The sequence below is a fragment of the Corvus hawaiiensis genome, chromosome 9 (assembly GCF_020740725.1).
Source record: "Corvus hawaiiensis isolate bCorHaw1 chromosome 9, bCorHaw1.pri.cur, whole genome shotgun sequence".
Lineage (NCBI taxonomy): Eukaryota > Metazoa > Chordata > Aves > Passeriformes > Corvidae > Corvus > Corvus hawaiiensis.
The window spans coordinates 32,575,303-32,602,971 of NC_063221.1; the positions used below are offsets into that span (position 1 = coordinate 32,575,303).

Consider the following 27,669-nt stretch of genomic DNA (forward strand, 5'->3'; position numbering starts at 1 on the left):
CACAGTTGACTCACAGGTTTTATTTACACTTGTCTACAGCATCATTTTGCCTTACACGTTCTCTAAGCCAAATGAACCATCCTCCTCCTCTGCCTGTGGCCTATCAGTTGCTAACTTTAAAACCTCTCATCTGTTAAGTACAGCAACAATTGGAATACAAAGCACAAGAAAACCCAAGGCTAACAACAGAGCGTCTACTTGATCTGGTTTTACAGTTTAGTTGGACGTTGAAGTCAGAGGCACAGTTACAGACTAACCTGCTCTTGTGCAACCTACACACATTTAGCATGGAAATTAAAGAGAAAAGAAAGCATTAAAGAAACTGCATTTTTTCTGCAAAGAGATTTCTCAAAATACCTCTACACCAAAAACATTCCAATTCTAGACCAGTCCGTAAGACATGGCTCAAAAAAAGAGAAGAAGAAAAAAACAGAGAAAAAAAAGCAGAGTGGAGTTTTTCAATTTTGCTCCGTTTGTTTCTGTGCAGTTTATCGAAACAAGCAGCAAATCTGGCAGTTTTATTACTGAAATAAATGAAGGTATATTGCTCTTCGCTTGCTTAAAAAGAATTTTCCTTACCATACTTACCTTGTGATGGCACTGAAGAAACTTAAACCTTTCTTAACCAAACGGAGCTCAAGAGAGACCAAGTTTTATACTCAAATGGATTCCATAAAGCATTTTAAGCCATAAATTATGTTGAAGGGAAAAAGAATGATCGATGAAGAACACGTTGAAGATGCCAGAACTTTCTACACAGTTTATTCATTCTCATTTTTAAAGAAAAATAAAATTAAGATACCTTGAAAATTTTAGTCAGCCCCAAAGGAAATTTTACAGGCGGCCTGCAGAAGCTTCCCTTGATTCCAAGGAGCCAGTTCCATGCTCCTCCAGCTCAAGAGCAGATCCCAAATGATCCATTTGTAAGGAGGGATCCCAGAGTCTGGAAACCAGCACAGCCACAGCACTGTGCTGGCTGCAAACGTCCACTTGCCAGGAATGAAGGCTGATTCCCTCAGTGGAATCATGATGGACTGGGGGGTTTGAGCTGCTAGAGAGGCGTGTCCATCTGCACTGGTACTGCTACAGGGCAAAACGAAACCTGCTCAGCCCCAGGCCTCACTGCTGGCACCAGGTGAGCACAGCCCTGCCCCTGCTGTGGTCCCACGGGAGCTCCGTCCTGCTCTGGAAAACTCTCGGCTTCCTGCTCACACAAAGAGCTGTGCTGGGACATTCCCAACCTGCTCCTCCAGCTGAGGGAGCCAGGAATGGAGGAACTGATCTCAAAAAATAGTAACCCCCCCCCAACACCACAGAACTTCCCCCTGTGCCGGGGAGTTTATGGCTTAAAATGCTACTGCGTGTTTGGGTGATGGATGAACAAAGCTGCAGTTTGCCAGAAAGCCAGGACAGACATGCACCTCTACTAGCAGATTGAGCACTTCTGACCAAGTAAGACACCAACTTCTTAAAAATGTCTCATGCACTGACTGGAATTTTGGTGGGTTTTTGTAAATGTGAGCTTTTATACATTATTTCTTTTTAGAACTTGTACGGGAACCAGAATGGGAGGATCCGGAGGAAGATCTGCGGCGTCTGCAAGATACAAATGGAGAAAGCATGCACAGAAATGAGCTCAGATTCATCCTGGCACCCACTTTGAGCAGCATCCTACCATAGCTGGAAGCCAAGTATATCTCATGGGGGCCTTACAAGAATATACAAGTAACTTTAGGCCACTAATTTAATACTAAAGATCTAAGCTTAATACTGAGAGTAGAATACAATTTCTATTTCAATGCCGTATTTACTTATGAAAATAATCCAATAATGAATGCACTAACACTGTCACACACTGAAAGAAGGGTGAGCCAGGTCTTTCTACGGAGCATGCTCCTACCAGGAGGAATTTCACTGGAGGGGGGGGAATATTAAAAAAAAAGCAATTACAGAGGGGTTAACAGGAAGTAAGAGTAGGGCAAGTGAGGAAACTACTTTTACTATGAGAACAACTGCTCAGATTCAATTGTTTCCCAGTGAATCTCAGTCCTTGGATAACTACAGTAAACCATCACACATTTCAATACAGCCATTCTTATTCTACATAAACCCAAACCTTTCGGGTGACCGTGATCTCGAGCGCCTTTTTTTGCGATCACCAGAGGAAGAGGATCTAGAGCGGCTCCGCTTCTTGCCTCTCTCGGGGGAAGACGAGGAGCGAGAGCTGGAGTAAGATCTTTTCCTTGGGGTGGAAGACCCCCTGTAGGACCTGGAGCTGGATCTTTATTGATTGAGAAATAAATCACATTTAATTCTGGGATCATGGAGAAGGCACAAAGACAGAACAAGCAGAGACAGTTTCAATCAACATTCACTACTCTGTTTACTCCAGGGGTGTGGAAAATGAACACGAGGGGCTTCCATACTTACTCTGCCAAGAACACTGCTACTGCCAAGGCAGCTTTCCTAAGGAATTTTGCTAAGTAGTGTTTCCTGATAATTGGACCAGCAATGGTTTGCAAAGCTCTTCCCAGCATTCACCAAAATGAGCCATTTTGGCAGAAAAGCACTGGGAGACTGCTGGCAAGTTCCCTCTGTAAGGACCTTCCTCAGCAGTTAAATTCACACATCAGAATAACTTGGAAACCAGAGATCTAAAGCTGATTTACCATGGTTCACTTTATCTTAAGTCATTTCACACTGATGTTCATCTGACCCAACAGTAACAAATCCAGCTGTGTGTAGAGAGTAAAACCTTCCTCAACCAAAATACTGCAAAAAGCCTCTTAGAATAGTCAGAATATTTAAAAACATCTCTTGGAATACACTGCCTCTCTGCTGGGGCCCAGGGACACCCCTCCTCTTCCCAAAAGCATGGATTCCATCCCGTGCTGAACTCCACAGGATAATCCACAGCATGCCCCTGCCCCCAAAGGGTGGTGGCACCATTTGTGATCGTTCTTCCCAACCCAAGCTTCCTCATTTAGAGCTGAGAATTCTCTGCATGCGTGGAGAAGGGACAGCTCTTCATTCCATCACAGAGGGAACGTTCTGCCAGTGGAATGCCTGTGCAAGGACACCTCAAATGTGCTTTTGCTCCTGTGCCCTGCCCAGCTCAGCGATGCTCCACACAAATCACTCTGACTGCTCTCAGCCTCTCCCAGTGTTTGCTACCAACATTTCCCTATCGATCCCCCAGGTTTATACAGGAACGGCTGCACCGTCTCATGGAAGGGGCAGAGTTATCACTGAACACAAAAGCAGAAGTACAGTGGCATTCCTAATGTTCCTCCAGCTTGAGCAGCCCAAGTGGAAACAGGAAAAGCACCCAAATGCCTGCAGCAGGGCACCATGCACTCAAATCCTTCTTCCTCCACTGCAGCTCGGTGGCGTCCGCTCGTCCGGCTTAGGCCAGACTTAACCTCTTGCACCAAAACCTCTGCTCCTCAATGAACACATCTGTGGTGGCAACACCTGGTGCAGAGACCCAGCAACTCTGACTTCCAAGATAAAAAGCAGTTAATATTTGTCTGAGCAGCACAGCTTTACGGTGGGATCAAAGCAGCTGGAGCCTCTGCCCCTCTGTCTGTGCAGGGACAGGGTGGTACCTCATTCACCTGGATTTGGACCCGCGAGATCGCGACTGTTCCCTGGAGCTGGAGCGGGATCTCGATCTGGAACTGGAAGAACTCCTGGAATGGGACCTGCAACAACATGGGAGATCTTTTTCCAGTGTCTGACTTTCATTTAGCAGAGTTACTGCTCCTGAGAGCAGCAGACATGAGGCAGCAACACAGTCTGAGTCCCTAAAATGCCAGTCCCCTCCTGTCCCCCAGCATCACCACAGCACATTTGAAACCAGACATTTTACACAGCAAGATCTTGCATTAAAAACATTATAAAGTCAGCTTTAGATTATGGTTCCTAAAATAAAGAACAACAATTAAACAGGATTGCAGTTACCTGGCAAAAAGAACTTCCTATCTATTCATTATTTCATGAAATCAATGCCTTAATTTGTGCCCTAACTGGAAACCCATCAGTTTCCTTGAAAGGCAGAGCAGATGAGAGCATTGGGACTGGCCAGCTCAGTTTTCCCCCCGCCAGTTTTCACAAGCACTTTGTAATTAGCTTCAAATTTTCATAAAGATTTTCCCCTGCATTAAAAATGAAGTGGTTCATTTGGGGCTAAAACACAGCCATATCCAGCACCACTTGTAACTGGCCAAAATTATTTCCCAGTTTTTCACTGATGGATTTTCTGTAAAGCACAAGCCACAAGAGAAATTTAACAATGGCAGCAGGCTCCAGCAACCACTGGAAACAAAAGCATTGCAAACAAATTCTAATAATATTTTCAGGAAAAACACCTTTTACTTGCTGTCAGCCTCTCAGTTTATACTGTTCCCATGACCTTCTCATTTTACTGGGCAGGACACAGCAGTGTGAACATTTCCTAGCTAGGAAACATATTTAAACCTTTTTACAACCCACAAAAACTATGGCAACTGATATTTCCAATTATCTGTAGCTAGAAACAAAAAGTTCAAGAGGAAGTTGAAATCTCAGTTAGGACAAGTTACTTTCTACTTCACTATTAATGTTTGTGAGTTAATGACCAAAGTTATGGGCAGGTGAGGTTGTGGAGTGTCCTTGGAGCCTCCCAGCCAAGCACTGCACTCAAACTGCTCTGAGGGGTGGGAAGGAGGGGAGGCTGAGGAACAGAAGAGGCAGCAGGAGCGAGATCCAACAGTGATGGGGAGGAGCCAAGTCAGAGACTGGGGCTGACCCCTGGTTACCACGAGGGGCTCCAGAATTTGGGCAGGGAAGTTCTGAGAGCACAGAGGGGCAATGATGGAGCTGGGAAGATTAGAAGAAACTTGAACTTTATCTATAAGAATTTAATAAATGACCCTGGGAGCTTGTTCTGATAAATCAGGATCCTGCTTGCATGAGCTGTAAGGAAGCTCAAAAGCTCCAATATTAATGACATCACCCAATTTCAAAGCATTGACTGAATTGTTCATTTATTACTGAATTTAAACAGTAGTGAGAAAGCTTAAGTCTGCCCAGCTTATGTGTGGTCCCACATAAACCTTGCTATTAGAGAATTCCAGACTGCTTTGGGTTGGGAGGGACCTTAAAGCTCATCTTCACTGTTCCATGGGCAGGGACCTTCCACCATCCCGGGTTCTTCCAAGCCCCATTCAACCCAGCCTTGGGCACTACCAGGGGTGGGGAGGTTCTGACATTGATGGGAATGTTCTGACAACACTGCCACTGCATTTAAAGCTTTGTCACTTGCCATTAACCCAAGTTCAAGTTTCTTGTCTTTATTCCCAGGATATTCCCATTGCGTCCTTCCCCTGAATCTGCCTGGGCTGCACTGTCACTGCCTCGTCTGCCTCCTCCTCCCGCTCCAGCAGTGCCCCCCTCTGTTCAACAACTGAACCACGCATGGCCAGCAAGCCTGAAAACCTGAAAACAAGTTACATTATTCAATTTATTCGAAGGATTTCATCAAACATCAACTAAAATCACTAAAACAAGCCCCAAGCCCCACGGAGCCTCCCTGCTGCAGCCCCGCGGCTCAGGCAGAGCATCACCACCTCTGTAAATGGAGAGTTATTCACATCAGTACACTACAACTGTAAGGCAGTCAAGACAAAGTAAATAAGGAAGTCAGATACTGACATTTTGCCTGGCGTTACCCTGGACCTGTACCCGTTTACCTGGACCTAGACCTTGAGCTCGAGTGAGAGGATGAGTGCGAGGACGAGCGCGAGTGGGAGGAGCGGGACTTGGAGCGGCTGCGCCTCGGCGGCTTCTTCTTCTTGTTGGTGTCCTCCTCCTCACTGGCATCCAGGTTGTACTTGGACAGGTCAGCATCATCTTCATCCTCATCCTGCGACAGGCACAACACAGCAAGCTCAGGCAATGCTTTTAGCTTCCCTTCAGTTTTGACTTATTCTAGCGTTTATCTCCTGCTCTTTTCCAACCTTTAAAAATTTAATGAGACCCCACAATTTTAAGGAGTAAAGAGGGACTGAAAATTGGTGTTTCAAACCAAAGTAATAAAAACCCTGCAACCCCCACCACCTGTTATTTATGAGCACACAGACACATTTTTACCACTTTAAATGAATGTTCACCCTTAGAATCTCTAACCAAAGCCCAACTCTGCAGAGACAGATATGCAAAGTTTAGTGACTGCTGTGTAAAACACAACCATCTGCACATGTCTCTGCAGGGCTGCTGTCCAAAGATGTGGAAAATCCAATAAGTGATGCTTATGTAGTTCAGAAAAGATGAAAACCCCCCTCCGAGTACTTTTTTAATTTTATAAAAAATAGATCTGATGTGGTTTTAAAAGCCTAAGAAGAAAACTCAAGAGCACTCGCTATACGTGGTAACCACACATGCACGTTCCAAATAAAGATCTGGGGAGTTTTGGGCTCTGATCTCAGACAGGCTTCCAATCTACAATTTAAGAAGCTGTGCATTTCTGAGTGCAGGTATTTAGAACAAAGCAGAGCTTGTGCACATCTCTTGCAGCAGCTGTGGGCACCGTTATCCCCAGTGAAAACACAGAGCAGCCCTTCCCCTGCTCCTGAGCAGTGCTGACATCATGATTAAAAACTGGTTCAAAACAACAAACCATCCTACCTCATCCAACTTATACTTGGAGAGATCTTCATCCTCATCCTCCTCATCCTCCCCCTCAGATTCCTTATCTTCCACTTCCTTCAGGATAGAGGCGGGACCCACCGGCTTCCCGCGGTACTTTTTCTTTTTGCGCCCAAACTGAGGAATTTTGTGCCAGGATTAGAACAGGATTTAATCAAAAACAATCACCAACTGCACTTTTTGATAACACTTCTATGAGAAAAGAAATGATCATCAATTTAAAATAAGATCTTGCTCCAAGGGAAAGGGGAGCATCATGGAACATCGATTAGCAACAAACACACTTTCGAAGAGATGCTCGTCTTGGGGACAGTGAGACTCCACAGAGAAGATGAATGGGAATCTGAGCGTTTCTTATTTCAATTTTATGGGACACCCTTATAAAACACAACAAGAGTCTCTCCAGAGTAATCCCTGCCCCTCCCTTACCTCATCATACTCCCCGTCAGATTCTTCCCGCTCTATGTATTCCACGTTCTCCCGTTCATTGAATCCTCCTCCATAGCCTTGAGAAAGGGGCAAAACAACACAATCCCTTGAGCTGCACCAAACTCGGCTGCTTTGAGCACATAAACTTCTACAGGGGCTCTGGAAACCCTCACAGAACCATAAATGTGCCATAAGGACGTAACAGGATCCCAAGAGGAACATGAATTGCTCCCACACACGTTGATTAAATGTGGCTCCTCAGAAATCCAATTAAAAAAACGGATTAGGACCCACCGACAGCACAGCAGCAGGAATGTTTAAAGGAAGGGAAGAAGAATAAGAAGTGTTTCAGGATTACAGCTGTGCCGAGAAGCAGCTTCCCAAGGGGCTCCCGAGGCTGCCCTGGGGTGGGTGCACACAGGGATGCCTCCAGGGGCTGGGATGGAGGGCACCACCCTCAAACCCCAAACTCCCAGCTCAGAGCAGCCAGGAGGGAAAGCAGGGAGGCAACACGAGGTGGGGTGTACACACAGATGTGTATACACACACAGATCTGTGTATAGATGTGGCTGCACTGAGCTGTACAGCTGCCAGTTCCTGCCTCCAGAATCCTCCTGCTCCTTCTCACAACAGCAGCGGAGAACTTCAAGGGCTCATTTCCAATCCAGCTGACTTTGTAACTCACTGCAGGAGTGTGCAATGTGCACGTGGCTGTAAATGCCCTCTGCAGGCCAGCAGGACTCAAATAATTAATGAAATACTAAATATTGGAGAGCCACAGACTGGTTTGGGTTGGGAGGGACCTCAAAGCTCACCCTGTTCCACCCCCTGCCATGGGCAGGGACACCTTTCACTAAAAGTATTTATCAACTTCATTATTAAACACTTCAATAAATTATTTAAATAATAAATATATGAACATATTACTTGCACTTATAACAATTATACGAAATACAATTATATTCTGTAATATTCTTTACTATTTTCACAATATTCAATATTGAAATACTGTTTCCTTTCAAATAATAAGCTCTGTGCTCTTCTCCAGGCTTCTTTTTTCCTGTGCCTTTGTGTTCCACTCCTGCAGTAAACTCCCTGCCTGATCCCAGGTGCAAAGGGAAGAGTGCAGGAGCTGTAAGGAGATCCTACTCCAGTTACCTCTGGGCTCATGTTCACGCAGGAGAACTGAGCCCCAGCCCTCCTGAGCAGATAACAGCCTTATCTCCACAGCCTTCTGCACACAGACACCCCACAGGAGGCCTCTGGAGATTAATAAAACATTGCTTCCAAAAGTCCTGACATGAAAATCCGACACAGGGGCAGCTTAGGCTGAATGTTCCCCGATTTCCCACATGGAGCCACCTTTTCCCACAGCACCAAAACTCACTGAGGCCAAGACCCCGCAGCTTGTATGAGCTGTGCCAGTTCTGCTGGGAACACACAGCGTGTCCACTCTGGTTCCCAAAGCCCTTCCTGACAGCAGTGCCAGTAGCTGAAGCAGCCCCATCTCACCTGTCCTCTCCTCCAGCTTGGCGTACTTGGGGGTGTTGCACATGTTACACTCCGACCTCCGCGCCCAGTTCACGTTGCCACAGCTGCAGAAAGGGGGCAGAAAGAGCAGAGACGTGGGAAACATTAACCTTCAGTCTGGGGATAAAAGGGTGATGAGACAGCCCTCTGGAAGGTGACAGGACTGGACAAATCCAGGGCAAGAAGTCAATCAATGGGCAGGCTGGCAGGAGCAGGGACAGGAGCACAGCCACACAGAAAGGGTTCATGTTCCTCATTGTGTCTGAGTGTGGCATCCACACTTCAGAGCAGCAAACAAAAATGCTGCCATGGGAATAATGCTCATGGAATCACAGGATGGTCTGGGTTGGAAAAGCCCTCAGACCATCGAGTCCAACCATTCCCAGCACTGCCAACGCCACCACTGCTCCATGTCCCCATGTGCCACCTCCACAGGGCTTTGAAATCCCCCTAGGGATGGGCACTCACCCTTGCCCTGGGCAGCTGTGCCAGGGCTGGACAGCCTTTCCAGGAAGGAATTTCCCCAATATCCACCCTGCCCCTCCCCAGCCCAGCCTGAGGCCGTTCCCTCTCCTCCTGTCCCTGTTCCCTGGCAGCAGAGCCCGACCCCCCCGGCTGCCCCCTCCTGTCAGGGACTTGTGCAGAGCCACAAGGTCCCCCCTGAGCCTCCTTTGCTCCAGCCTGAGCCCCTTTCCCAGCTCCCTCAGGAATTCTCCTGGGGCTCCAGCCCCTTCCCAGCTCCCTCAGCCTCTCCTGGGGCTCCAGCCCTTCCCCAGACCCACTCCATGGTCACACCCCACTGCACAGTGACAGTCACCTGCTTCCATTTCTCCCTCACAGTACCCAGAAGGCACCTTCAAATAACCACAGCATTTGATTCCAGTTGTCATTTTCCAATTTCTAAATTTTCTCAGCTGATAGCCTGGAGAAGCACACATGTGTCTGTGTGCTCTTCTGCTCATTAAATATTCATGGCATTCCATGGAATTCCAAAATGGTTTGGGTTAGGAGGGACCTTTAAGCTCATCCTGTTCCAGCCCCTGCCATGGCAGGGACATCTTCCACTGTCCCAGGCTGCTCCAAGCCCCATCCAGCCTGGCCTTGGGCACTGCCAGGGATCCAGGGGCAGCCCCAGCTGCTCTGGGCACCCTGTGCCAGGGCCTGCCCACCCTCCCAGGGAAGGCAGAACCTCCCAGCTCCATGTGGGTAGTAGTACCATGGCCACATTCCCTCCAAACCTGGGAAGTGTCTCAGCTTACCAAAGACAAACTTGGCCTTTTTCTTGGGCCCTGCTGTCATTTCAACCTTCCTGCTGCTCTGTTAATTAAGTGCTGTGCAGCAAACGAGGGCTGACCCCAGAGCACACCCCAGGGCTGTGGCCCTGAGCCCTTCTGTCCCAGCCACACAGCGAATTCCCAGGGAAAAGCAGGAGGTGTGTGTTTGGAGCCTACGTTTTGCACTGCCAGTCGTTGGCGCTGAACAGCCCCCGGCTCTTCTCCGCCAGCGTCTTCCCGATCTCCGTCCCCCCCGCCTTCATCATCTTGGCCTCCGTTGTCTTCTCTGCAGGGACGAGACACAAGAGCTCCTGATACAGCAGCCTCGCGATTTATGAGAAGTATTTAGGGTTTTTCTAAACAATAATAGGCAGACTTCTCGAACAGCCTCGGGCTCAATAGGAATTTTTAGTACAGTTTTACGGGGCAGAAAGAGACGCGGGGAAAAGGTCTGTGCTGGCGGCCACTCACCTCTGCCACATCTGTTACAGCTCGTCCTCCTGGCGAAGTTCACGTTCCCACACCTGGGCACGGAGCAGAGCACGAGGGACGGGATTAACCAGGGCTGGAAACCGCCCAGCGCGGGGCTCCGGCGCTCCGCCTTCAACCCGACTTTGTCCCAAGCCAAAAGCCAGCTCCCTGAGGCCGTGCCGGGCCCGCGGTGTCCCTGCCCCGGTCCCGTTCCCATTCCCGCTCGGTCGGTCCCGCTCCCGTTCCCTGACTCGCTCCCGTTCCCGTTCCCGGTAAGTTCTGTCCCTGCCCCGCTCCCGCTGCGTGTCCCGGCCCCGCTCCCGGCCGTGCCCCTCACTTCTTGTCGGGGCAGATCCAGTCCCCGTCGCTCACGCGGAAGTTCTTGGTCGCCATCTCAGGCCGAGCCGGGCCGGGCCGAGCGCCGCCGCCACACGCAGGACCCCGGCCCTGCGCCGCGCGGGCTGCCCGCCGCGCGCCTGCGCCCTGCCCCGCCGGCACGCATTTCCGCTCAGGCAGCGCCGCGGACGCCTCAGCCGCGGCTACAGGAGGCGGGACCGGGGCGCGAGCGCCCCCTGGCGGAGGGAGGGGCCGTGAGGGGGAGGCGGGGGCGGGAGAGAGACCCGGGAAAGGGAACGGGACGGGAGATGGGGAGAGTGGGATGGACGGGAGATGGGGAGAGTGGGATGGACGGGAGATGGGGACAGTGGGATGGACGGGAGATGGGGACAGTGGGATGGACGGGAGATGGGGAGAGTGGGATGGACGGGAGATGGGGACAGTGGGATGGACGGGAGATGGGGACAGTGGGATGGACGGGAGATGGGCAGGGTGCGACACTGGGCAGGCCCTGGCACAGGGTGCCCAGAGCAGCTGGGGCTGCCCCTGGATCCCTGGCAGTGCCCAAGGCCAGGCTGGACATTGGGGCTGGGAGCAGCCTGGGACAGTGGGAGGTGTCCCTGCCATGGCAGGGGTGGCACTGGGTGGGATTTAGTGTCCCTTCCCACCCAACCCATTCTGTGATTCTGTGTCTGCCCCTGTCTCACCCCAAATCCCCCCAGCCAGCCCTGCCCAGCCCCTCACAGGAAGCTCTCTGGTGACTCCCTGCGCAGCTTCCCCAGGAAAGCAAACCCGGAACGCCCCAGCTGCTGATGGATCACGAAAAATCATCACGCAAACCCTCACCACAGATGGGAAAACACACGAGGTTGGGGCTGGTTTTCCTTCTGATGGTCCCAGTGAAATCCTGATGGGAACAGAGAGTGCTTCAGATACCACAGAATCACCCAGCCATGGAATGTCCTGAGCTGGAAGGGACTCACAGGGATCACTGATCCAGCTCCTGCCCTGCCCAGACACCCCAAATCCCAGCCTGGGCATCCCTGGCAGCGCTGTCCAAACGCTCCTGGAGCTCTGGCAGCCTCGAGGCCGTGCCCATTCCCTGGGGAGCCTGGGCAGTGCCCAGCACCCTCTGGGGGAGAACCTTTCCCAGTATCCGAGGGACACGTCAGGATAACGATCAATATTGGAGTGTTCCAGTCAATCCTTATTAAAATAAATATTCTTAATTTGGATGAATGACCCATGCCGTGGCTTGTGGGCTGGCTTGTGACAGCACTGGGACATTGTCCCCTCTTCCCTGTGTGTTCCCAGGGTGCCATGGCCATGCCCATCCACAGCGCTCTCCTGGCAGCTCCTTCCAAACCACCTCTGATTCCCCCTCCCCTGCTTTCTTTTTGGACTGGGAATGACGTGCCAAGATCTGCAGTGCTTAGGTGGCTCAGCATTCCTGAATCACGTCCGTGCAACGTGTTTATTTATAGCAAATGTTACCCTCCTGGCAGCTTTTATTCCCTCTCTCCTTCTTGTAGCCACATCCTGTGGAAAAATCACCTGGAATCTGGTTCTGGAGCTGGTTTTTATTGCTCCCCTCTCCGGGTGATGAGGAAGATGACAGTGCTGTTGCTGTTTATTTACAGAAGTGCAAAGCAGTGCCTGGACACCTGCTCTGCTCAGGGGGCTGTGCAAATTCCCACCTGGGGAATGTCCCTGATAATCAGGAAGGACAAACCTGTGTTTTCCTGCTGCCAGGGAAGGGCTGGGCTGGAATTTGGAACGAGGCAGTGAAAGGCTCCTGGAAGGATCCGCTGCTGCCGTGTCCTGGTTCAGTCAGGACAGCAGGTGGCACTTGAGGAACGCGTGTTTTCCACGGGAAAAGACACCTGCTTTTCCATGGAATGTTTAAAGTATCAGCGTATCGATGGGTCCGATAAGGAATACCATCAGTGCCTCCGTGTGTGGCTGGCCCTGGGACACGAGCACCCATGTTCCTTGGGCCGCACCCGGCACAGGACACGGAGCTGTGGGATGCAGCAGGAGCAGCGGGATATTCCCAGTATTCCCTGCCTTCTCCTGGCCAACGGGCAGCCCCCAGCTGCTCCCGAGGGTTCCAGGGAGGGAACAGTCCCAGGCCTTGGGAGCTGATTCATTCCCGGGTGCCTTTAGGGAAAAGCCTTTCACAGAAGTGGGAATATCCATCGGAACGTGTAATGTCGGGGAGACAAAACCATCGGGGCCCAGGGAGTGAATTAGTGAGTGATGGAAGGGATTCTCCTGCTGTGATGTCCTTCTCCGTATCAAAAACGATCGGCTCAGCTGGAATGTTGGAAGGAAAGCTGTGTGCTAAACTCTGCTCATTTCATATTTGGGAAATTTAATGGAATCCCAGACTGGTTTGGGTTGGGAAGGAGCTTAAATCCCATCCAGTGCCACCCCTGCCATGGCAGGGACACCTCCCACTGTCCCAGGCTGCTCCCAGCCCCAGTGTCCAGCCTGGCCTTGGGCACTGCCAGGGATCCAGGGGCAGCCACAGCTGCTCTGATTAAAAGCTGAAAAGCCAACTGGGAACTGAAAAATAGCCCCAAACCTTTAATTTATGACTAAAGCAATGCCCAGGTGGACAAGGGGGGACCTGGAGCGCCCAGACACAATCCAGTGTCAGTTCCATGACTATCCAGGATATTCCCTTTACCGACTGAACAGCTTTGCTCACGGATTTCTCTTGTGCTGCTCCTGTTTCCCCGTGTTCCTCCCACAAAGCTCCATTTAAATATCTCTCCCCGTATCCCAATAGCTTGTGAACACTTTTATTGGATTCCTGTTTCTATCACAGCACATTTGGCCTTCAGATGAGGGCGAGGAATTGATAATAACCCGCTAAATGAGAAATACATCAGCCATCATTTTACTGTAATGAAAGCGAGCAGTTGAGAATGAATCAATGTGCAGAAAACTGTTTAATTGGCCCGGCCCTAGACAGCCAATTCCTACCAACGAGCCCTGAAAATCAGTTTCCTGAAGAAAAACTAAATGGTACAAAGGCCAGGAAGATCAAAGGCAGGTAATTAAGGAAGGCTGCGGTGCTTGCAGCCCTTCCCTGCCCTTCCCCGGGTGCTGTGTTTGTGCCACGCTCTTTCCTCAGCAGCTCAGGGCTCCCAGGTTTTTAAGCGTCACTTTAAAGCACTTAATACATTGTTGATGCTTTCCAAGACACAGTAATAATAATAATTTCAGCTCTGGGAGTTAAAGGAGTGCAGTGCTTCCAGCAGGGAGATCTGGCTGCTGTGGACCCTGATTCGAGCTGCTGTGATTGCACTGAGTGGCACGGGGGGCTCGGCTGTTCCTGCTCCTTGGACAGCCAGGAATGGTGGGATGGGGAGTGCCTGTGCTGGGAAGTGCAGGTGCCATAAACCCCCTGAGACACTCCCAGGTGGGGGGTCTGTGTGGAATCCAAGCAGTGCTGGCTGGAAGGTTGTAGGATGCCCATGGACAGTTGGTCATCCATGGTTTGTTCAGTGCCACGTTTGGTTGTAGAGCTTTTCAAGCAAGTGATGAGGTTTAGATTTAGGTGAGACATTGGGGAGGAATTGTTCCCTGGGAGGATGGGCAGGCCCTGGCACAGGGTGCCCAGAGCAGCTGGGGCTGCCCCTGGATCCCTGGCAGTGCCCAAGGCCAGGCTGGACACTGGGAGCAGCCTGGGGCAGTGGGAGGTGTCCCTGCCATGGCAGGGGTGGCACTGGGTGGGCTTTAAAGGCCCTCCCAACCCCATCCATCCTGGATCCCATGATGATTCCATGGCACTCAAGCTGTCGTGCTTTTGGGATGATTTCCTTCAACGTGTGACCCGTGCAGAAGTCAGATCCTGTGTGTCATTTGGTGATTTAATAATTAAAGAATGATTCAAGCCTGCTGAGCTCGTGTTAAATCACAACAGAAACGTTTGAAATAATATTCAAATGTGTTTTAGTTAGAGTTGGCAAATGTCCACTAAATCATTTAAAGCCAGGGCTGGAAGGGCCTTGGGACGGGTTTAGGCTCTGCCTGGGGTCAGGGTGAGCTCAGGCACAGCCATGACAGGCGCTGGTCTAAGCCAGAACAGACTCCAGGGAGCCCTGGTTCAGTGGGGCTGCTTTCCTCTGACACAGGTCACACACGTGTCACACACGTGTCACACAGCCCAGGACCTGGGCATTTCCCAGGGGGAAGGGGCTCACACGTGGCCATTTCCCTCCTCCCGCTGGAGGTGCTGACAGGAGTGAAGGGAGAATCCCTTCGGATATACGAGTTTTCATTTTCCATCAACCTTCTATTTTTTTGCTCCTAAACGAGTTATTTTCTGCTCTGCCAATATTCTCTATTTTCCCGTGTCATTAGGGAGGCAGGAATGGGGAATGCTTTGCCTAAGCAGTGTGTGAAACCCCCTCAGCTTCCAAAGGAGGAGCCTTGCTGCCTTGCCCACGTGCTCTGCTCTGAGCCTCCCCAGCCCCTGTGAGCCCTGATCCTGGAAAAACGCGGAATTTCAGCAGTCAGTCGGGCAGGGATGGTGGGAATGGATCACATCTCCTCATTAAATCTTTACTCCCAAACAATAGCAGCACGTTCTCCCCCGACTCCATGGCTGACAGAGCCTCTCCTGCAGTCTCAGTTTGATGGAGATGTGGGATTTTCTCCAGCAAATCCCTCCTGTCAGGCAGCTGCCTCCGTGCTGGGGCTTGGCTCAGGGATCAATCAGCCTCAAGATGCACTTCACTCCTCTGACAGGGACATCCAAGCGTGTGCTTGCCCTCAATTCTCCTGGCACTGGCAGCTCGGGTTAGGGGTCTCTTTTGGAGCCACAGGAGGTCAGGTTTAGGTTTTTAAACTAAGTCTTCAAAGCCGGTGGGAAATGAAGTCAAGTTTTCCTCGTTGTTCAGCAGAAGTCACCGAGCTGTGAGGCCTCTCCCGAGCCACGCCAGTCTGTGATTCTGTGCTTATCCAAGAAACTGCTCTGTGGTTGCTCACTGCTGTTTTCCTTTCACTTTTCCTTCTGTTCCCGTCCTCTGGGATGTCTTTGGGGAAAGGACTGCAGGATTCCCCTCTGGAATCAGAGGAGTCTGTCAGACAAGAGAAAAACCACAAAATCTTGTCATTTGTTCCCTGGTGCAGATCATTCTGTGAGGACAGCAAAACCTCCTCCTCCGGTATTGCAGTGCCTCTGGAAAACACAAAAGGCATTTCCATCCCTCCAGCCTGGCAGTCCAGGTGGGCAGGGCGTGGTTCCAGGCATGGGATGTGTGGCACGTTGGGGAATGGCGCTGGCAGGGCTCTGTGCTGCCGTGGCGCTGCAGGAATGGCACTCCCAGCAGGAAAAGCAGGAACCTGGTGTCCTCTAAACCTGCTCCTTGGAGGGAGGGGATGTGCTCCAGAAAAACAGACATCAGTAAGCCAATATTTATAAATTTTGAAGGTGTGTTTGAACCCCAGAGGGGAGAGGCAGGATAAATAATGCCCCCATTGACAGCATTAATTACTGTGCTTCAAAGGACCTGATTCTGAACACAAATTTCTTGGAGCAAAAGCATTTAATGGGCAAGTGTAGGAGTAAAGGTGAGGCAGGTAAAAGGAAGATCTAATATATATATATATATTTAAAAGCCAGGTTGGAAAAGGTTCATCATTTAAGGAGCAGTTGTCATGGAAAACAAGATGTGATTAACCTTTGCTGTGCTCCTGCCCTGCTCTCCTCACAGTCACCAACGAGGAATTCCTGGAATTCCTGGCTCATCCTCTCCAGGAATGTCCATCCCCGTGGCATCTGAGCATCTCCTGCTGCCAGCGTGCCCCTCCCTGGAGGCTCCAGCTCTTCCTGGGGAGGTTTCTTTGCTTCCTCAGCTTTGGCTTTCCACACTTCCGCCCGTGGCAGAACCAGCAGCGCTTCCTGCAAGGCTTTGCAGACCAAGTTACTCCTGAAAATTTCAAGTTTACTCCTTGAAATTTGGTGTGAAATTCACCAAAGTGTAACTTGGGCATAGAAATAATTAACCCCTTCACAGCAGTCGGTTTGAACCACAATTTTCTACTTTGTTCTTGTAAATGAAATGTATTTGCCAAAGTATCTCTTCCTCTGGCAATCTGCCTCCATAAACAAGTGCTGCAGTCTGTTCACACGGCTCCCAATCCATGGGAATGTGCCAGTTGTACATTTAAAGGGTAAGGAACAATTCCAAAAGAAACTGTACTGACAAGTTTTTGCACTAATTTTAACTCAAATATTATTACTCCGAGCCATGTTCTTGTTGAAGGCATTGAATTGCACCAAACTCTGAGGGCAGAGTTTGGCTCCTCTGGGTGCTGAAGTGGCTCCTTACAGCTGGAGTTCACTGCTGCTCTCTGCTTTTGCGTCTCACTGGCAGGAAATGTTTGGCTTCTTCTCCAAATTGTGTTTTAACAGACTGAAACAACAACCAACCAACCAAAGAGGAGGAGTCTGGCCTAAGGAGCTGAGCAACCCCAAGGAGGGAAGAGCCCAGAGGGTCCTCCATGGTTTGCTGGGTCATTCCTAGAGGTGCATCCCTGTGACCTGAGCCTCTGGATGTCCAAGGAGAAGCCCGAGTGTTCCTCGGCTCCTGGAGAATTTGGGAATCCCACTCAAGGCTGTTTACAAGCCACAATGCAAAAGTGATTTCATGTCCTGGATTTCCCAGGCAATTCTGGTGTGGCTTTGCACACTGCAGTGAAATCAGCCTGTGCTCCTGCAGGGCCCCCAGTTACAGTGACACCAACACCCAGAGTCATTTTCAGTGCCCTCTTTACAGAGAAAGGAGTGGCCACCGAGGAGCAGAATCCTCTCTTCCACCTCTTTTTTCCTTTAGTGCAGGAGAAAACTCCTGGTAAACTTTGTTTGTCCTCATTCTCAGAAGAACGAGGAGTTCAAAATGCAGTTTCATTTCACATCACGCTCGAGCCAACGTGTGACTCCCAGCCAAGGCAAGGTCAGTGGATCAGAGCCAGAACCCACCCCGGGGAGGTGCTGGGTCCCCAGCTCAGGGGGTTTTGGGGGGTGACAGCTCAGCACCTCTTCAGGACAGAACTTCCCCCAAAACCTTTCTGAGGTGCATCAATCACGCTTTTCCCTGAGGCTGGATCAGGGAGTCCAGCCCAGACCCGTGGCTGGCGAGGGGACGATGCCGGCACTGTGTGGGGCAGAGCGGGGAGCAGGGCGATCCTGGGCGCTCTCCAGGTGCAGCAGTTCTGTCCCCAGTGTGGGATCAGGTCACCACGGCTTTGTCTGACCCCACGCACATCCCACAGCAGAGTCCAGGCCATCCCCTCCCCGCAGAGCCCCAGCAGCCCCCAGGGTCCCTCCCCAGCCCGGGCAGGGGGTGATTCTGGTTCCTCCGGGTGCTGCAGCTCCGCTTGTGCTACCAGCAGGGATTGGGAGCGCGATGCGCGCTCCACGTTGCCATGGTTATGGCAGAGCCGCTCTCAGAGCCTCCCTGAGGATCGAGACAGATCCAAGGGACACTGAAAGCAATCCCCAGGGACACGGGGCTTTCAGATGTTCCTCCTGCTGTCAGCGGCAGTGCAGGTGGCAGAGGAGGGAAGTGCCATCGCCGGGCTTCTGAGGAACAGAAAATCCACTGACAGCTAGGCACTTTTCCATTTAAATTACCTCCCAGGAGGTACCAGCTCAACACTTCAGGCTCCTTTCTACAAGCAGGTGCACTGTTCCCCATCAAAGCTGAAGGTGCTCATGGATCAGGGAACCACAGAACGGTTTGGGATGGAAGGGACCTTAAAGCTCATCCCGTTCCATGGCAGGGACATGGGCAGGGACACCTTCCATAGCCCAGGTTGCTCCCAGCCCCATCCAGCCTGGCCTCTGTGTTCTCTTCTCTCCCCACTTTCCTCTCCCACGTGTTCACACCCTCCTCTGTCCCTGCTGAAGCACAGTCAAAGAAGCCATCCCCAGAATCCCCATTTCCACAGACCTGGGAGCAATCCCTCTGTGCCAGGCTCTGGAGTGGCTCCCTCGGGTGCATCCACACTTCCCACCTCCCTCTCCCTCCGGGGCTACCCAGCCAGGTAATTGCTGGTGCCAGGTAATGGAGAGTGACAATTCCATCTTTCAGCCGTTTATCAGCCAGGCTGTGCACATCAGGTGTCACAGGGACATGACAACTCTTGTCAGTGAAACAACAGAGCCCTGTGACAGCCTCTCAATTGAATCCCTCACCCAGCACTCCCGGCATTAACACTGCCTTAAAACAACTCCATTATTCAAAAAAGGAAAAAAAAACCCAGTGAGATGCTGACAAAATATATAACTTTTTTTGAGTCCTAAAAATCCACCTGATTTTGCTTCTTCAGTGCCTTCAGAACAACCGGTCTGGGTTCATTAAGTGCTGCTTTATTTGTTGTCAGTGAAAAGCCAAGCTCAGGTCATTCTGCCAACGAGTGGGAGTCACTTGTTGGCCATGAATGATTCATAACTCTGATTTTTAATAAAATGCTCGTGTTAGAATTCTACATATGCTCAGAAGGAAGAAATAAAAATCCCTCTCTCTATTTTCATTGGAATTTGTAATAAATGACAACGTGGAGATTTATTCTCGTGTCGGAGTGGCCTCCCAGCAGAGGCACCACACGTGTGCACAGGGCTTGCCCAGGGTCCCTGAATCCCTCAGGGATGCCCAGGGTGGGGTTGTTGGGGTGTCTGTGCAGGGCCAGGGGCTGCACTGGATGATCCTGTGGGTCCCTTCCAGCTCAGGATATTCCACGATCATCTGATTCTATAATAAATTCTGATTTCCTTTGTGCCTGTTCCCCCCTCCTGCTGCGCCATGCTCTTCTCCAGCCTCCCTCCTGACCCACAGGGGTCCAACAGACCCCACAGATTTCTGCATCCAGTCTGAACACCTTCTTCAGTTCTTTGTACAAAATCCTGTTTCAGCCTGCAGACCTCGGAGGAGGGAGAGTGACACATCTCCCGCTACTCCCTTCCAATTGTATTTTTTTACCAGTGCATGCTGTCAGGTGTATTTTTTAATTAATATGTCTTTATTCTGCCTGTTGGATCCAAACATTTCAGAAACCCAACTGTTATTCCCAGAGGCCCTCTGGGTCCCTTTGATTTGTGTGGAAGGGGCTGGAATGTCAATCAAATCAGGCTCAGGAGGACTCTTGAGGTTTAATTCCTACCGTGAGCACTCTTCCCTCTCCCCACCTTCAATAGGAGAAGGAGCTGGAAAGGGAAAGTCAAGATGGTGTGGTTGGAGTGTTTAAATTAGGGAACTGAATAGGACGTGGGCAGGTGGGTGTGAGGTCACCCAAACTCATCTGAGAACACAATGGATGAGTGGCTGGAGTTCCGTGCTCCATCCCGAGGAGCCGGGGCCTCTCCTCGTTGCACAGCAACAGCTCCAGACTGAAACAAACCTCCCAGACGGCTCTGGAGATCGGATTCCTCCCTGAGGTAAAACACGGAGCTTCCTCCTCGCTCTGAGATTAACGTCTCCTGAGGAGAACGAAGTCCACTGGTGGTGCTAACAGCGACCAAATGTGGAGTTTTTCAAGGATTCCTCCATGTGCTCCCGTTCCCACTGCTCCTGGGCAGCTCCTTCATATCTTTGACCAATCTCGGCCATTCTCTGGAATTGTTCAGGGAATCAGGGATGTGGCATTTTGTGTCCATGTTTAGTGGGCACAGTGGTACTCGATAAAGGGCTGGACTTGATGGCCTTGGAGATCTTTTCCAGCCTGAATAATTCCATGACTCTGTTTCTTTTTTTAAGCCATTCTTCCAACTCCTGTGGGTTTTTTAAACTCCTCCTTTGAGTCCTGAGTTGCTTTAATTGATGGAGAACAACTCCCCAGGCGGAGTGGGGGGCTCAGGGCATTGGCTGTGCCCTGCAGACTCTGCAGGCCCCACGCCCCTCAGCCAAGGCCAGGTTTGCTGCTGCAGCCCCAGAGGGACAGGGTGGTGCCACTGGCGTCTCCCTGGGCACGGAAATTCCTTTTGCTGCAAACAAGAGGCTTTAAACTGGTAACTGGTGGGGTTGCCCAGATTCCAGCATCGTGGGAAAGCACCGTGGCTCCATGGGAGGACCTGGTTCTCCTTGGGAAAGCATTAACGTGGCTTGGATTGCTTGGGATGGCAGTAACGTGTTGGAATGGTTTTATAAGGATCTGCCACGTGTTGTGGAATTATAGAATGGTCGGGTTGGGAGGGACCTCAAAGCCCATCTCATTGCACTGTTCCGTGGGCAGGGACACCTCCCACTGTCCCAGGCTGCTCCCAGCCCCAGTGTCCAGCCTGGCCTTGGGCACTGCCAGGGATCCAGGGGCAGCCCCAGCTGCTCTGGGCACCCTGTGCCAGGGCCTGCCCACCCTCCCAGGGAGGGATTCCTCCCTGCTGGCCACAACCCTCGGTGCCTGAGCAGTGGGATCAGCTGGGGCTGGGTGGGATGGGGTGAGTCCAGGGCCTGGGACCACTCGCAGGTGCCACCCCCGTGCTGGGACAGCCCCCCAGCCCTCCCTCCAGGCTGGAGCATGAATATTCAGAGATGTAAAGCAGCAGGTGCAGCAAGGCTCTGCTGAGGATGTGTTCAAAGGGAGAAGGACTCAAACAACTCGCTATGGAAACTCCATCTGTAGCTTTTCACTGGACGTTGAGGAGATTTTTAAATTAAAAGCACAATTTATTTTAAAAAGTACAGATACTCTCGTAAAGGATGGCTTCATACAATTAAATGGCAAAGTATATTAAGGCCATTGATAAAAATGTAAAGATTTGAGTAATTTTAGGTTTCATCTGAGTATGTTCAGAACAAAAACCTTGTCCTGTGCAGTTCTTCGTGTTCCATTTCCGATGGGAGTATTCCTGCTCGCAATTACTCTCTTTCTTCTGGCCTGTTCTTCCTTTGTTCCCGTTTCCCCTCTCTTTTCCCCCAGCTCCTGCGGCTCCTTGTGCTTCCCCAGCAGCTCCTCGTGTTCCAGGGACACACTGCACATGTCCTCAAAGCCAAGGGCCTCCGCAGCTCCAGGGAGAGACTGAGCTCCCAGCAGGGCAGGTCACTGGCAAGCAGTGCCTGCTATTTCCATTTATTTCCCCAAAATGCCTTCGCTCATCTCATCTTATCTTTCATTAATTGCTGTTTGTAGAGTCCTGACATTTACATAGCAAAATTCCAATATTTAGAACAATTTGTGCTCCATGGATCTGATTCACCTACTGAGGAAATCAATGGATGTCTTGACTTGTGCCAGACACTTCCAGCTGACCAGAGCTTCCTCCAAAGGAATCTTTCACAGGAGCTGTGGCTGCCCCTGGATCCCTGGGAGAGGGAACGGCCTCAGGCTGGGCCAGGGGAGGGGCAGGGTGGATACTGGGGAAATTCCTTCCTGGAAAGGGCTGTCCAGCCCTGGCACAGCTGCCCAGGGTCAGTCCCCATCCCTGGGGGGGATTTCAAAGCCATGTGGAGGTGGCACCTGGGGACACGGGGCAGTGTGGCCTGGGCAGTGCTGGGGATGTTGGACTCAACGGGCTCAGGGAATTTTCCAACCTTCAGGATTCTGTGATTCTGTAAAGATCAGCTGATCTCAACATCCAAGAGCTCGTGGCTGAAGGTTCTTGCTGGAACAGAAGTTTTACCCCACAGCCTGTAATTAGCAGTTGCTGCGTGCACTAACACACACTGGTAATTACTCTTTAGGATGAGCTCGCAATCAAAGCCCTGATTTAAACCCACATCTATTTGTCTGTGACCTCTGATCCTCCAAAGCATGAAAATATTGATGTTCCAGTAATTAGCTGTTCCTGCCCTGCTAATCCATTAACTCTGTGATTCTGGGCAGGACAGGGATGGGCTGAGCCAGGGCTGAGAACAGGGAAATAAATTCCATGTGCTAAAGCAGGAGGGTTGAACTCCAGCTCCTCACCAGCATTTACAGTTGCTGCTGGTGGTGTTAACACTGGGAAATGTTATATTGCCGAGAAATTGCTAAAAAATGAAAATAAATGTTGTTTCCAGGAGGTCCTGAGCATCACTGGTGGGAATGGATAAATAAACTGAGAGGTTTATGGGCTGTTTGGCTGATGAAGAATCTGTGGGCAGAGCCTTAGCACTGTGGGTGTGGGAATGCACAGAGCAGCAGAGACCTGCACAGCCAAGGCTCCTGAACCCCCTAAAACCTGGCAAATCCCTCCTCCTCAGCCCTTCCTCAAACACAGCCCAGCAAATCCACTTCCTCTGTGTGAGCTGCTGCACCAAGCTGCTCTGTGGGGATTGTGCTGTGCGGGAGCTTCAGATGCAAGCACACTGCAGTTGTACAGGGACAGTGGTTGAGCCATTAATTAAAAAAAGTCCCAGGATTTGTTGAAAGGAGTTAAAATGAATAATGAATCTGGTTTTAATTAATGCATTGAAATTTATCATAAACCAAGGGCGTTCGGATCCAGGAGTGGGAAATACAAGAGGAAACTTCTTGGGAAGGGATAGTTCCCTGTGGGCAGGCCCTGGCACAGGGTGCCCAGAGCAGCTGGGGCTGCCCCTGGATCCCTGGCAGTGCCCAAGGCCAGGCTGGACATTGGGGCTGGGAGCAGCCTGGGACAGTGGGAGGTGTCCCTGCCCATGGCAGGGGTGGCACTGGAGGGGCTTTGAAGTCCCACCCAACCCAAACCATTCCAGGATTCTGGGGTTCTGTGATCTCACCAGTTAAACCAGCTCTGGAGCAAACAATCAGCCCTAAATCCCATTCCTAGACTGAACCCTCTGCTTTGGACACGTCTCAGAATGTTGATTAATTCTCTTTACATGCTTTATATTCCTGTCGTTGGATTGTATCTGTATTTTCCCATTAAAATGCACATCCTCTGCATCCCCTTTATTCCACGATCAGCTGCTTTTATTTCCCTTGCCCAGTGAATGGGTGTCAGTTCCATTTGAGCAGCTCCAGCCATGGACAGATCGTCCACACGGTGAAATAGGAACATTTTCCAGCAAAACCCGGAGATTTCTGCTGGGGGTGGCACTTATCCGGGAGAATGGTTTTCTGGGAAGTGTTTCATGTTCTTCAGATGTAGCCTGACAAAATATTGAAGCTAAAAATCATTTCTCCTCAAGAAACTGTAGATATTATTCTTTGGATCTTAGTTAAACTCCCATAAATCCTGCCTTGAAGAAATCTCAGTATTTCAAGCTTCATTCTCAGCGATGTCAGGAGAGTGAATCTGAAAATTGGAGATCCATAGGAAACAAAAAATCCTGCTCAGAGGCAGGACATGGAACGCTTTAAACAGCTCCGAGCGGGGAGAGCAGGGACGGATGAGAGGGAAAAGGGATTATTTTCAGCGTGTTTTGATTTCAGGCACTTCTGAATCACTGCTCTGCATTAAGGTTGATACCTGGAGGTAATGGACTCTGTGTGGAGACTCCTGGAGATTAATATCCACATCCAGCTACAATGGGAAAAGTGAAGTGATTTCTCTTTACCTGGAAAAGATGGAGGTTGGGTATAAATCTTGTGGAAAACAGCACAAAATCCTTCTCTGAAAGACTCACTGAGGGGATAAAAGCCCTGCAGTCCCAGTGAGCTGGGTGACAAACGGGTCTGGAGGTGTCCAGGCAGGGACCCTAAAGGGCTCAAGCTGTGCCAGGAGAGGATCAGGCTGGATACATGAGAAAATTCCTTCCTGGAAAGGGCTGTCCAGCCCTGGCACAGCTGCCCAGGGCAGGGTCAGTCCCCATCCCTGGAGGGATTTCAAAGCCATGTGGAGGTGGCACTTGGGGACACAGGGCAGTGTGGCCTTAGCAGTGCTGGGGATGTTGGATTTGAGAATCTCAGAGGGCCTTTCCAACCCAAACCATTGTGTGGGTCTGTGATTCCATAATCCAGTGTGATGGCTGGCAGCAGAAGGGAAGGGAGACCAAGCTGACAGCATTTGATTTCCCCAGCCTGTGACTCACCAGCCCTCGGAAGGAAGGAAGTCCCCGTGTCCTGTTCTGAGTGTGCCACCACGGAGCTGCTGCCACCCCGAGGCTGGGTCCGAAGCAGGACAGGTTTGAAGACCCCAGACAGACAATTCCAAGTGAGGATGTGTGGGGTTTAATTCCCAAAGTGAGCAGTGATGTGCTGAGCCCACGTTGCTCCCGCTGGGAGCGTGCGGATCTGCTGATCTTGTGCGCCCAGAGCATCCCAGAAGGGTTTGGGTCACACTGAACACCTCAATCCCGTGGTGTTTCAACCCATGGAACATATTTCCAGCTGGGCAACAGCTGTGGGAAAGGGTTGGAGTAAATGCAGTGTTTGTGTGTTGCCAAGGCTTCAAAGCTGAGCACGGAGAAGAAAAATCATCTTGGGCCAGGCAGTATCCCAAAATATTCCCAGCCAAGTGGGAGCTCGTGTTTCTATAGCTACTGGAACTGGCCAGGACAAATATCCCACTTTAATAAGCATTCCCACCCATCCCAGGAGAGCGAAAATTCCCTCTCCCCTTCCCTGGCTGAGCGAGCACCCGTCCCTGTCCTGTCACCCCTGGCAGCCTCTCCACCCCATTCCCTGGAGCCCTCTGCCCGTGGAGCTACAGAACCCTTCCATTCCTGGGAGTGGCAGTGCAGGGAAGCACTGGGAGCCCAGCCCCACCGGGCCCTGCTGCCCCTCCTGCCCATGGCACGGCTCCTCTGGGCTCTGGCTGCTCCTGGGAACAGAGCACAGGGCTGAGGAAACGCCCTGGCACCATCAGCACGGAATTATCATTCCAGGGCCACGCTCATGCATTGTCATACAGCCACCAAGGCCTCCTGAGAAGGCTCCACTGTTCAAGGCTCCTTTTCTGTCTTGAGATATTCGGGCTACATTGTTATTCTTAAATAATTTCTTTTATAATGTGGAGAGTAGGTTGAAATTGAAGACAATCTTACGCCATTTCCCCCCCCTTCTGTTTAGTTCTAACTATTCAAGGCCATTCCCAAATATTTCATTAATTAATTTAGTCTCAAGAGTTGCTATTTTTCAGCATCCAAATCCAATTGTTCAGTGGGTTTCAGTAAATCATCCCTGAAAGCTTTTTTTCCTACTTAGATACTGGTTTTGCACAGCATCAATCATTCTGCTCCTTGACAGGAAAAAATGTTTTCTAAATCTGGCCTGCTTTATTGTTCTCCCTTACATAAACAAAATGATTGATGAAGTAAGAGAAGGCAAGGGGGAACAGTTGGGTGATCTTTTTTAGCACTATTTCTCCTTCATCTGGAGTTCTAGGCAGTTTTTTCTCCTGGGCTCACACTGCTGCTGGAGAAGAATTTCCACTTTCTGCTGACCTCTGCGCTGGTGCTTTTGCACCGTGCTCTGAGATCGGGAAAATCTTTGTGGGTGCTCCAGGAGGTGTTCATGGGGTTTAACTGGGGCAGTTTTGGGCCCCTCAGGATGAGACCCCGAGGGGCTGGAGCGTGTCCAGGGCAGGGAACAGAGCTGGGAAGGGGCTAGAGCCCCAGGAGAGGCTGAGGGAGCTGGGAAGGGGCTGGAGCCCCAGGAGAGGCTGAGGGAGCTGGGAAGGGGCTGGAGCCCCAGGAGAATTCCTGAGGGAGCTGGGAAAGGGGCTCAGGCTGGAGCAAAGGAGGCTCAGGGGGGACCTTGTGGCTCTGCACAAGTCCCTGACAGGAGGGGGCAGCCGGGGGGGTCGGGCTCTGCTGGCAGGGAACAGGGGCAGGAGGAGAGGGAACGGCCTCAGGCTGGTTCAGGGTGGATATTGGGGAAATTCCTTCTGGAAAGGCTGTCCAGCCCTGGCACAGCTGCCCAGGGCAGGGGTGAATCCCCACCCTGGAGGGGTTTAAAAGCCCTGTGGATGTGGCACCTGGGGACATGGTCAGGGGTGGCCTTGGCAGTGCTGGGGATGTTGGGCTCAATGATCCTGGAGAGCTTTTCCAACCCAAACCATCCTGTGGTTCCATGTTGTTCCAGTCCTGGATTTAATGCATTGCTGGGTGTCCCTGCGCTGTCAGGGCGCTGTTGGGCAGATGTGTCACTGTCCTGTGACTCCCCTCACACCCGTCCTGTGTCCATGGCCAGGACCAGCCCTGAGCCCGAGGCAGCCCCGGGGTTACAGCAGCTCCTGGCACTGCATTTCCATCCTGCTTTTCTCCTGGAGAATCCTCACCCAGGAGGCACCAGCAGAGCCCTGACACCTCGCAGTGCCCAGAGCACAGGGAGCCCCTGCCCAGCTGTGTCCTCACCCAGCTCTGCTTTACAGCAAAGGCTGGGGAAGAAAATGCTGAGACTTAACTTACCAGCCCTTGGTAGATTTTTCTGGGGCAGACAATAGCAGGGAAGGATCATTTATCATAAGTACGTTCCTCTAATATTCGGAGAAACAGGTTTTCTGCTCTGTGTTATCTGTTATTGCTCCTTTTATGTCCTTGTTCCTTACTATGAGTTTCTGTTCAGGAGAAAAAAATAAGTCTGTTTCAGAGTGACTGGAGTCCTACATGCAGCTCTTGTGTGATATGTTCAATATTTTATGATTCCTTTCTTCTTAAGTATTTCTAAGAAGCAGAGCGTCACCGGCTGCCGAGGAGAAATCGGATTTGTTATTATTGAACAATCCTTAGAAAAGGAGATGGAACCATAGAGGTGTGGGGGAAGCTTAAAGGTTGAACTCTTCCATCTCCAAAGGAACACAGAAGGCAGCTGGAAATAAGAGCTGTGGCTTCTGACCTTTCTGTCATCCCAGTTTTGAAACAGAATCCGGGATTAGAAGCCAGAGGTGAATTTTGGTTCAAAGGCTGTCACTGCCTGATGTTTGTGCCTGTCCCTGGCAGCAGCAGGGTAAAGGATCTCCCTCCAAGGGGAGCAGCCGTGGGGAGAGGCTGGACCCCTGTCCTAGTCTGCCCTGGGCAGAATCCCAGGGTCATGGAATCATCTGGGTTGGAAAAGCCCTCCAGGATCACCGAGCCCAGGCTGTGCC

General features: G+C 50.9%; 1 protein-coding gene across 1 annotated transcript; it reads right to left on the reverse strand.

The window, feature by feature from the left end:
* ZRANB2 (zinc finger RANBP2-type containing 2) lies at nt 1-10,856 on the reverse strand. Its single transcript, XM_048312865.1, has 10 exons — nt 10,729-10,856; nt 10,392-10,444; nt 10,098-10,206; nt 8,629-8,711; nt 7,117-7,193; nt 6,667-6,804; nt 5,733-5,905; nt 3,618-3,704; nt 2,117-2,281; nt 1-1,596 (listed from the first exon to the last, which is right to left on the reverse strand). The coding sequence occupies exons 1-10, from the start codon at nt 10,782-10,784 to the stop codon at nt 1,533-1,535; spliced, it is 1,005 nt and encodes a 334-aa protein (XP_048168822.1). The 5' UTR covers nt 10,785-10,856; the 3' UTR covers nt 1-1,532.
* Nucleotides 10,857-27,669: the final 16,813 nt, after the last annotated feature.